Here is a 10,412-nt window from a genome sequence, read left to right as displayed (position 1 = left end):
CCGTGTTGTAGAATGGATTTGCTAACCACTATTGCCGCGTACTACACAAAGACTATTCTTTAACCCAAAAACCCCACACTTTCCCCTTTTTTTTTTTCATTCAATAAATCCAAAATATTGTTAATAGAGAAGAAGAAAAATTCAATCGCCGATCGATCGGTTAAGATGAATTTCCTATTCGGCAAGAGAAAAACTCCGGCAGGTTCGTTTTCTATGATGAAATTTAAATAAAATCTGTTTGATATCGATCGAATTGCTGTATTTTTTGCTGATATTTTGATGAATTAATTGCGATTTGAGAAATTTCAGTTTCCTGATGTGTTTTTCGCGATCTATGAGAATAGATCAAATCTGAATTCGAGTCGGAAAATAGAATTCGGTGTTTATGATACGTGATCATCTCGTTGTTGGGAAGTATGGTAGAATTGGTTAGTTTGACTTTAAACTGTTGGCTCATAATTGTAGAATCTCTTATTTGATGAGAAATGAGGTATATACAATTTTGATGCTTTTGTTTAGTGAATTTAGGGAAAGCAAATGATGCATAAGTGGACTTAGGATGATGATGTTTTTAATTATTTTTTTTTAATTTAGAAATGTTTAAAGTGTGAAGTTTACCGGAGTGATGGGAAAAGTTTTGCTGTGGTTGGCTTAGTGTCCTGTTTTTATTTATTGGAAAATATCTGCTTGATTTGAATTTATGTGAATTGAGATGTGATTACATCGAATTGTTGGGAAGTATGGTAGAATTGATAAATTTGACTTGTAATCGTAGAATCTCTTATTTGATGAGAGATTAGGTATATAAGGTTTTGATGCTTTTGGTTAGTGTGTTGAGGGAAAGCAAATGATGCAAAAGTGCAGAGGTGGATCCATGGTTTGAAGTTTATGGGTTCCTATAGCAACTTTAAATTAATATACAATAATAACTGAGTTCACAGTTCGGACATTTATAGATATTTAGAGAATTTCTAATTATATATACATGATATGATCAAAAGTTACTAGGTTTCCATGAACCCGCAAGCTGTACTCTACATCCGCCACTGCATACATGGACTCAGGATAATGAAAAAAATTGCTTAAAATGTTTAGATTTTGAATTTTGCTAGAGTGATGGCCAGAGATTGGCTTTGGCTACCTTAAGGTCCTGTGTTTTTGAGAGTTTGGCATTCTTTAGATGGTATTTGGGGAAGAGATTATTGTGCTCCAAAGGATTCCTGGTTATGCATATTCCAGTGTCTAGATTTATGATGGTTGGAACTTTTTATTTTGCTGACTAGTTGCAGGTTTTTGGGAGCATTTGCTTACTCAAATTAAATGTTGAAAGTTCGTTCTGTAATAATTTGAGTGGATATCATGTGTGCTGTACTATATATCTCATACTAAATTGACAATGGCAAATACTGCACTTGATCTTAGCCGAAAGGCCAAGAAAGCTCAAAAGTTGAAAGCTCTGGTTTATACTTTCTACTGCTGAACTTTAACCACTCAAATGGCAATTTCGTGTTGGTCTTGTTCAAATACACATGGTAGACTAAGTTGACACCCAAAAAGAAAATGAAGACCTACTTGATACAGATAGTTGCTGGTGCTTTTCTATTACTGTTCTGTCTGTCTGTATGTGCGTGTGCACATGCTACCTTTGTTTTTGAAAGTCACTTCCTACTAGTGAAATGCCTTAGTACCTAGTTCGATGTTATGTTTGTGTCTGGTTTACCTGCTTATACATCAGAGCAAGCTTCACATTTTGTGTACCTTGAGTGATTTTAGACCCAAATCTTATCTTTACAAATATTTGTTTTTCCCAGTCCGTCTTGTCTGAACCCATGCTTATTATGCCTCACATGTTTTCTGCAAGTCCAAATTAAAATCTCGTTGTCTTTTGGGACCCTTTTTTTTTTTTTTTGAAATTGGTAACTGCGATTTTTTGGGACTTGGGATTATGGAGGAATTGATTAGAATTTGACTTCTAAAATTTTTCAATGCTGGAAAAGTTACCAGGGGATTTTTATCTCTTTGATCTTATCACTTTCCATTACTTCTCAAAACTTTTAATACCCTGCGACTGACGATTTCATAGTTGTTGGAAAAACTACCATCAACTCAATCTGCTTAGGAGCGCTTTGAAAACTTTTAATTCTTTTTGTGTAATTTTAATTTATCTATTCGCCCCTCCTAAAGTTTTTAAAAGTCTCTGCATGTGGTAATGATACTATGGCAATGCGGGATACCACACATTGTTTATTTGCTCATCTATTTTATTGTTAAATTTAACATGGCACTTCTCTTTTATAGAGAACTAGTTTTGCAAATCCTTGATAATAACAGCATTTGCTTGGTAAATCGAGCTGTTACAGCTTTACTTGCTAATATTCTGTTTTATGAATTTCACTTGCTAATTTCCCCCTTTATTGTTTCTTACATAAACCAGTGCATGATACTGCTCTATGATGTTGATGTGATTGTTATTAGCCCTTTCTGAAGGATTTCTTGCATCGGTTTCTAATGTTTTGTTTTCATTTGCAGAGCTCCTGCGTGAAAACAAGCGTATGCTTGATAAATCTATCCGAGAAATAGAAAGGGAGAGACAGGGTTTACAAACACAAGAGAAGAAACTAATTGCAGAGATAAAGAAAAGTGCAAAGCAAGGGCAGATGGTAGGTCTTCTCTATGGATCTTTAGCCCCATTTAGTAAAGAGTACTTTTTCATCTTTTTTATTTGCCTTTCTCCTTTTTCAAATCAATGGCACACATGCTGAGGTATTTTAAGAGGTAGATTATTCTATGATGGAGGAGCCTATCCTGCAGTTCTATTACTCGTATTCTTGTTACTCGAACTATTACTAAATATTAGCTGTACATAGCAAAGTGCTGAAGAAGGTTGAACATTGCACAGAGACATACCCAAAAAGCACCAGTTCTTATGTTTTTAGTTGAGACATCTTTGGCTCAATTAGTTGAACAGAAAATCTATAAGTATAGTAAAATTTATAATCATACACAAATAATTACTATATGCAGTTAGTGCAAGTGCACCGAGTCTTGAAAAAAGGCACTAAGCTATTTTGTCACTTTTGTTTGTTGAATTCTGTAATGTATTATGCTATAGATAGTGCAAGGATATAAGATTATCAACAGTAGTTAAACCCATTTTTGATTTGAAGTTCTTTTGATTCTAGGGCGCTGTGAAGGTGATGGCAAAAGATCTTATCAGGACAAGGCATCAGATTGAAAAATTTTACAAGCTTAAGTCCCAACTTCAAGGTGTCTCCCTCAGAATTCAGGTAGTTATGGACATCATTATCAGTGACATTATCGTCAGCTTTTCTTGCAGTTGTTGCTATTGCTACTGTTTTTTTTTTGAGAAGTGTTACCTTTATTCAGAATACAATCTCTGGTATATGTGGGATGGTTGTTTACAAAGCTTAATATTTGCAAAATAGTATCCTTGATTTCTTCCTGCCCTCCCCTGGAGTTAACTCTGCAATCTTAACAGTATTCCATCACCAGTTCATGGAAAATTGGGAATGCTCCTCCATCAGTGGTGGAGACAACATAGTGGTACCTGGTTCATCTGAACCCATTATTTTCGACGCAGAGCATAAATTTATGTGCAAAAATACACTAAAATTGCAATAAATAGTAGATATGAACTCATAATTTTAAAAATACAATGGGTTCAATCCTAAGAATCTTAAGGATTGAACACATAAGGGTTGAGTCCTGGATACACCTGTGTTTTTGGTACTGCAAGGGGTCTATTAACATGTCCTGATAATGATTTATTCTTCTCATTCAGAATGTCGTCATATGCAAATTGGTCGACAAAAATATTTATGCTGTGTGAATGATTCATTAGGAGTTCCTACCATGGTTGATTTTCAGTTTCATATATTTGGTTGTCTTGAAAAATCAATTGTTTCCCAACTCTTTTCTTTTCTTTCCCAAATACCCAACTGTTATCATTGGTATCAGACTTTGAAATCAACACAAGCAATGGGTGAAGCAATGAAAGGTGTTACAAAGGCAATGGGACAGATGAACAGGCAGATGAACTTGCCGGCACTGCAGAGAATAATGCAAGAATTTGAGATGCAAAATGAAAAGATGGAGATGGTGAGTGACGTGATGGGAGATGCCATTGATGATGCCTTGGAAGGGGATGAGGAAGAAGAAGAAACTGAAGAGTTGGTGAGCCAGGTCCTAGATGAGATTGGAATTAATATCAACAATGAGGTATTTAACCACTCTTTCATTTACACCTATTTTGATGATATGATATGTTTGCAATGCTCTAATTATTTATGGTCCTTGAATTAATGGCAGCTTGTCAATGCTCCTTCCTCCGCGGTGGCTGCTCCAGCAGCGAAAAGCAAGGTTGCACAAGCTGAGGCAACTGACAATGATGATGGCGGGATAGACAGTGATCTGCAAGCAAGGTTAGACAATTTGAGGAAAATGTAAATTGTTTGTAGAATGAATTGGAAACTTTATACGGTCTTGTAATATTTGTGAAAATTCTGGAATTGATGATCAGGCATTGTGTCTGTCATTGCAACACATAGCATGCCCTATGCTTTCTGTTTATTCTTGAATCCATTAGTATTATATAATACATTGTTAACACGAATGATTGGAGAAGTTCCTGGTAGAGCTATTATTGTGGTTTGGAGTTGATTGAAGCTTGAGTGTAGCGATGGCTTGAACCCATGTCGTGTGCAATGAAATGCTGTCTTCTAAAGCTGTCATTTTGATTGCCTTGATAAATAGTATGTTGTTTGCTAGTTCGAAACAGCATAGCTCTAGATTGTTAATGAAACTCTTATTGGTGTCTGGGAATGCACAACCATATGAACTTGAGTTTATATAAGTGAGAACACTTAAGTTTGTTGTTTTTACTCACAGAACACTAAAAGAAAACTTTGAACAAATAACCATGGAACTAGTGAACATTTATTATTTTAAAACAAAATATGAAATTCATGACCGAGTACCAAGAAACGTGTGCAATTTTAGACTTCAAATTGTGTAAGAAACAACAAAAACAAAAACAAAAAAAAAGATGTTGATGGGAAGTGGCAGGTATCTCATGGAATTAGTCGACGTGTGCGCAAGTTGGTCCGGATACCACGTTTATCTCAAAAAAAGAAAAAAAGAATTGAGAAGTGGGGACTATGGGAAGTTGTAAGTAGGCAGGCCTCCTAGTAACAAGTCCTTGAGATATACGTATGAATATACAACATTGGACACATAATCATTTTTCACATCATAGATGTCAAGCATTTCCCTGTAACTATCATCTTTCTTTTCTTCTATAACTGTGGTGTCTAGGCCAATTTACGCGCATCTTGACTAATTCCACAAGGTAAATGATTTCTCCCAGTAGCACAAGTATTAAACTATTAATAACTCTGTCCACCAAGGCTTGAACAAATTGAATGAAATCACTTCAATATTTTTGCCTTTGTGAATTTGAACCTGAAACCTCATCATTTTCAACCAACTTTATTGACCAACAACCCACGTACTTGGGTGCAACTATCATCTTTCTCTATTACCACACCTTCGGGGATCTACTCATCAATGAACGTATTCAGCAAAACCTATCTTTTCTAGAAACAAAAACTATCATAACACAAAACTGAAACGAAAGAAACTAAACTAAACTGAACTGTCTTGAACTATCAACCCATCTCGAGAACTTTCCTCTTGCCTTGTGAAACTATTCTGGTGAAGCACCAGTGGCTCCACCGGAGAACGACACAACGGACAATCCAAATGAGAATAAAGCCACATATCAATGCAAGAAGCATGAAAAGAATGTTTGCATATTGGAAGTTGCTTCACTTCTTCCCCTTCTTCAAGAACTGATAAACACACAGCACATTCATACTCATTGTTCTTCTCCTGATGAATTCCTCCAAGTTCTTTTTTCTTGTACCTGAAACTGGACACTATGTTCACGTTAAGGTTATTAGGAATTTGGATAGAGTTTTGTTCATGAGACTGATTCGTGTGGTTGTTTTCGCTGCACCATCGAGTTATGATGAAATTGTAGAGGCCAAGCAGGAAAACTGCTGTTCCCACAATGATAAGAGCGCAATACAAACTGAGTAAGTTTGAGTGTTTTGGAGGAGAATATGGAGGAGTATAAGGCATGGGAGCTCCTGCCATAGCTGATAAGTTGAAGCTTTTTGTTTGAGAAGCAAATATTAGGAGAGTTGATTTGATCAACAACTGGTGATATATATAACCAAAGTAGTATAATATTACTATGGATTTAACATGTCTATTTTTTTCCCCTTCTTAAATTTGGGGGTAGGGGAAGGAATATGGGGAAGGGAATTATGAAGGTGAAAGTTCAGATGAGCAACAAATTCAGTTTAGTACTAGGGATGGCAATTGGGGGTGGGGGGTGGCTCAACCCGCAAATTTTTTAAACTGCTCCGCCCCGCCCCGCCCCGCCCCGCCCCGCATAACAATTTTTTTTCATTTTCAACTTGCCCCGCTCTGCCCCACATAAATTTTTATGTTTTTTTCTTTTTTAATTGAGTTTAATATGAAAAATAAAATTCATAATTTTTTTTCATTCTTTGCTAATTAATTATTTCTAGTTAACATTTCAACAATAGTTTCTTAATCTCTAATTAACTTTAATTAACATTTGTCTAGTTTGATTTTTTTAAAAAAAGTTAAAATTAAAGTCAAAGTTTAATATAAAAAGTTTATATATTTGATTTTTACTAATTACAAAGATTTAATTTTCTTCGGATTTCTATTTGATACCTTAGGTCCGCATAAACCCTCCACAACCCGCAACCCGCCCCGCCTTGCATTAATTTTAATACTAATTACTTCAACCCGCCCCGCATAACTCTAAACCCGCCTGCCCCGCTTAGCTCTAAACCCGCCCGTATCCGCCCCGCCCCATTGCTATCCCTATTTAGTAGTTCCATTTTTGGGGATTATTAATTTTAGTTATTTTTTAAAGTGATATGATAGTATAAAACTATTATGCTCCATCAATGGGAAGTTAAATTCAATTACTCCCTTCGTCTTAATTTATGTGATGTTTGATTAAGCGTGGAGTTTAAGAATGAAAGAAACATTTTTAGAACTTGTGATCTAAAATAAGTCATAAATATTTATATCGGCACGGAGGGAGTATTATTTATGTGGGTATAAGCTATCTAATAATAATGTAATTTTCTTATACTAAGTGGTATTTAACTGGTGATAATAGGTTACATACCATCCTTACTAGATTACCGGTTTGTTAATGTGCGTCAATGGATTTGCACCTATATTTATCTAATAATAATGATATGATTGTGTAAATATTTTTACACCATTAATAGATATAACTTAAACTCTTATCTTAGTTACAGATGAGATTCGATTCTATCCGTTTGATGTTTTAACTTTTATATAGGAAAAAACATTGTGAATTACTATTAATTATGAAGCCGTGGAATCAAAGGAGTATGAAAAGGAATATTTCCATGGGCTGGTTAAATAAATAAACTTTGATGAAACATGAAATCAAATGAAAAAGACAAAAAAAAAAAATGGACAATCAAATTATTTCTGAAAATTGACATGTAAATTTGCCGTCACTTTTCAAGCAAAGTCGATTTTATAGCTCCTATTTTGTCATTTTTGACAGGAAGTTTGATGGATAATTTGATTTTAGCTTTGTGAAACTCATCTTTTTGTAGGTTGTGTATCTTTAGGTAAAATATTAATTTATAATAGAATAGTTCTTCTGTCCCTCTTGATGTAGTGCATTCCCTTCCTACTACACTTTTTTTTATAATAAAATAAAATAAAATAATTGGAAGTTGGTTGAAAATGACGAGGTTTCGGGTTCAAATTCACAAAGCAAAAACATTAAAGTGATTTTATTCAATTTGTTCAAGCCTTGGTGGATAGAGTTATTAATAGTTTAATATTTGTGTTAATGGGAGATATCATTTACCTTGTGGAATTAGTTAAAATGCGCGTAAATTGGCCCAAACACAACAATTATATCATTTACCTGATTGGAGACTTTATCCTGTGCGCACTTAAAGAGTAACGGCTGCGAATTTTTTTTGTCATAAAAAAAAAAAGACGACAAAAAATGTCGTTTTTGTTTAAAATTGTGATTTTTAGATCAAAATTTGATGCAAAATAACTCCAATCGGTACAAGATCTAGGTTCAACTCAGCTTCTTCAACCTGATGAAATTTTAGATTCAACCTCAACAATTACTAAACAAATAAATTTGGATTGGTCAGGTTATTTATTAGTTGGATCTAAATCCACGTGGACCAATAAATTAACACCACATCTGTAATTAAAGCCCTACATATGTCATCTTGTAACTTTGTTAAAAGGAGGGACATTCAGTCGTAAAGGACGATTGGAGTCCAATAAATAGCAGGAGGGGGCATTTTTAGTCATAAAAATAATGTGAAGGATAATTTGTATCCATTAAGTGTAAGAAGTGCAATTTTAAACCATTTATAATATATTAGGGACATTTTTTATCCTCTTACGTATTTAGATTATTTTTGAAACTATATTATCCGATTCAAAGGTAGATGGATCAAAAGTGTACATTTCAATTGAACCAAAAACATAGTTTATCAATAATGGAGGGAGTAATTTACAAGATTAAAATTTTCACATTTTTGAAAGCTTAATTACTTGTAAAGATTTTTTGGGTGACCTGATAGTGTACAAATTTTTGTAGACTAATAAACATGGATAGAGTCAGCCTTCAATTTAAGAGTTTGATCAAATTCGATAACTTTGGTCTAAATTTTGTATTTGTCTTAAGAAATCCATTCAACATGTATGAAATATAAACTATTAAAACAGAGCTCAATAACTTATAAGGACTAGAATTGACAAGAGGAGACTTCTCAGATGGTAAGCACCTCTATCTCCAACCCAAGGTTGTGGATTCGAGTCACCAAATAAACAAAGAGGTGAGAGCTCTTTCAGAGGAGTTAGAAACAAGAACTAGAATTTTGAGCCAATAAATTTTAGATTCTGGCTCCGCCTCTCGATGGTCCCTACAAGGTAAACTTAAAAATTCTGATAGGGATTGCAATGCGATAAGGTTATCCACCATTGACAAGTGAAGAATCCCCACGTAGGACATAATGAAGAGATGTACAACACCAGTTGCCTCATTTTCCACCTCTCATATCTTAATGGCTCTCAAAAGCACAACTTACATATCTAAACAACACACAAGAGTATAGAAACATAGACAACTTAGAAGAAGAAAAATTGAGGCAAAATAATAATGGCTTCTACTTCTTCAATAGTTTCAATGGCAATGCCACTAACTTACACAACACAAAAGAAGCAACCAATTGTGGAAGCTTTTTCCAAACCATTGCCAATTAGGCCTTCAAAACAAATTGCAACTTCAAAATCATCCAATAAGTTTGTAGTCATCAAGGCCTCTTCAATTAAGGAAAAGGCAGTGGCAGGGTTGACAACAGGTGTACTCACAGCTTCAATGGTTGTACCTGATGTAGCACAAGCTGCTGATGGTTTGTCACCATCACTCAAGAACTTCTTGCTTAGCATTGTGTCTGGTGGAGTTGTGGTTATTGCAATTATTGGGGCTGTTATTGGTGTCTCCAATTTTGATCCTGTTAAGAGGGGTTAATTTTGTGCGTCTTCTTTCTATATATGATGATATTGTTTGGTTTTCAAGTATGATTTTTGTGTATGTTTACATGACAATTTAATTCCTTACCTTGTTTTTTGGCTTATTTATCTTGGTATTCGAAATAATAAAGGCTCGTCAAATTGCTCTTGTTAGGGTCTGTTAAGATAGTGTGAAAAAGTTCACTATACGGTTAATTCAGATACGCAATACGGTAGAATTCACTAAAAAAAAAAGCGCTTCATATCATGATTTTTTTCCATTTATATGAAGACACCATGAGTGAAACACCAAGTGAAAGTCAAACTTCACGCATTAAAGATACCATGAGTGAAACAATAAGTCAGTTAAACTTCACTCTTGAAATTGTCAAGCCAAACTTTCAGATAAAAATGTCTGAAGTTTGATACTTTCAAGCCAAATTCAGATAAAAATGTTTGAAGTTGACAAAAATAAAAACGCCTTAAGTTAGTCTTGCCAAGGCCACAAATTTAACACAAAATGCTCGAAGTTAGGCCTTGCCAAGGCCACAACAGCAGTAAAAAATGTTTGAAGTTGGCCTTGACAAGCTGTTATATATCTGAAGTCTTGGCAAGACTACAATTTCAGTAAAAAAAAAATGTCCAAAGTTTGACCTTATAACAACTTTAGTAAAAAAATTTTAAGAAGTTAGCTTTGAAAATCATTATATATCTGAAGTCTTATCAAGACCACAGCTTCACGCAAAATATGTAAAGTT

General features: G+C 34.5%; 3 protein-coding genes across 3 annotated transcripts; 2 read left to right on the top strand and 1 right to left on the bottom strand.

Annotated features, from left to right (window-relative positions):
- LOC129871073 (vacuolar protein sorting-associated protein 2 homolog 1) lies at positions 1 to 4,633 on the top strand. The gene is made up of 5 exons (XM_055945936.1): positions 1 to 202; positions 2,530 to 2,660; positions 3,183 to 3,287; positions 3,979 to 4,239; positions 4,330 to 4,633. Exons 1-5 carry the CDS (start codon positions 166 to 168, stop codon positions 4,465 to 4,467), a joined length of 672 nt encoding a protein of 223 aa, XP_055801911.1. The 5' UTR covers positions 1 to 165; the 3' UTR covers positions 4,468 to 4,633.
- Positions 4,634 to 5,664: 1,031 nt separating this feature from the next.
- LOC129870946 (E3 ubiquitin-protein ligase RING1-like) lies at positions 5,665 to 6,177 on the bottom strand. The gene has a single exon (XM_055945815.1). The coding sequence runs from the start codon at positions 6,175 to 6,177 to the stop codon at positions 5,665 to 5,667; it is 513 nt and encodes a 170-aa protein (XP_055801790.1).
- A 3,005-nt stretch (positions 6,178 to 9,182) lies between these two features.
- On the top strand, positions 9,183 to 9,723 carry LOC129870512 (uncharacterized). Its single transcript, XM_055945323.1, has one exon. The coding sequence runs from the start codon at positions 9,302 to 9,304 to the stop codon at positions 9,671 to 9,673; it is 372 nt and encodes a 123-aa protein (XP_055801298.1). The 5' UTR covers positions 9,183 to 9,301; the 3' UTR covers positions 9,674 to 9,723.
- Positions 9,724 to 10,412: the final 689 nt, after the last annotated feature.

This window comes from Solanum dulcamara, chromosome 10 (genome assembly GCF_947179165.1).
Source record: "Solanum dulcamara chromosome 10, daSolDulc1.2, whole genome shotgun sequence".
NCBI classification, from domain to species: domain Eukaryota; kingdom Viridiplantae; phylum Streptophyta; class Magnoliopsida; order Solanales; family Solanaceae; genus Solanum; species Solanum dulcamara.
This window is presented reverse-complemented; position numbering and strand designations above follow the sequence as displayed.

Coding starts and splice junctions, on each gene's coding strand:
- LOC129870946 (XM_055945815.1), bottom strand. CDS start 6,177: ATGGCAGGAGCTCCCATGCCTTATACTCCTCCATATTCTCCTCCAAAA.
- LOC129871073 (XM_055945936.1), top strand. CDS start 166: ATGAATTTCCTATTCGGCAAGAGAAAAACTCCGGCAG. Junction 203..2,529: donor CAAGAGAAAAACTCCGGCAG/GTTCGTTTTCTA, acceptor TTTCATTTGCAG/AGCTCCTGCGTGAAAACAAG. Junction 4,240..4,329: donor GAATTAATATCAACAATGAG/GTATTTAACCAC, acceptor AATTAATGGCAG/CTTGTCAATGCTCCTTCCTC.
- LOC129870512 (XM_055945323.1), top strand. CDS start 9,302: ATGGCTTCTACTTCTTCAATAGTTTCAATGGCAATGCCACTAACTTAC.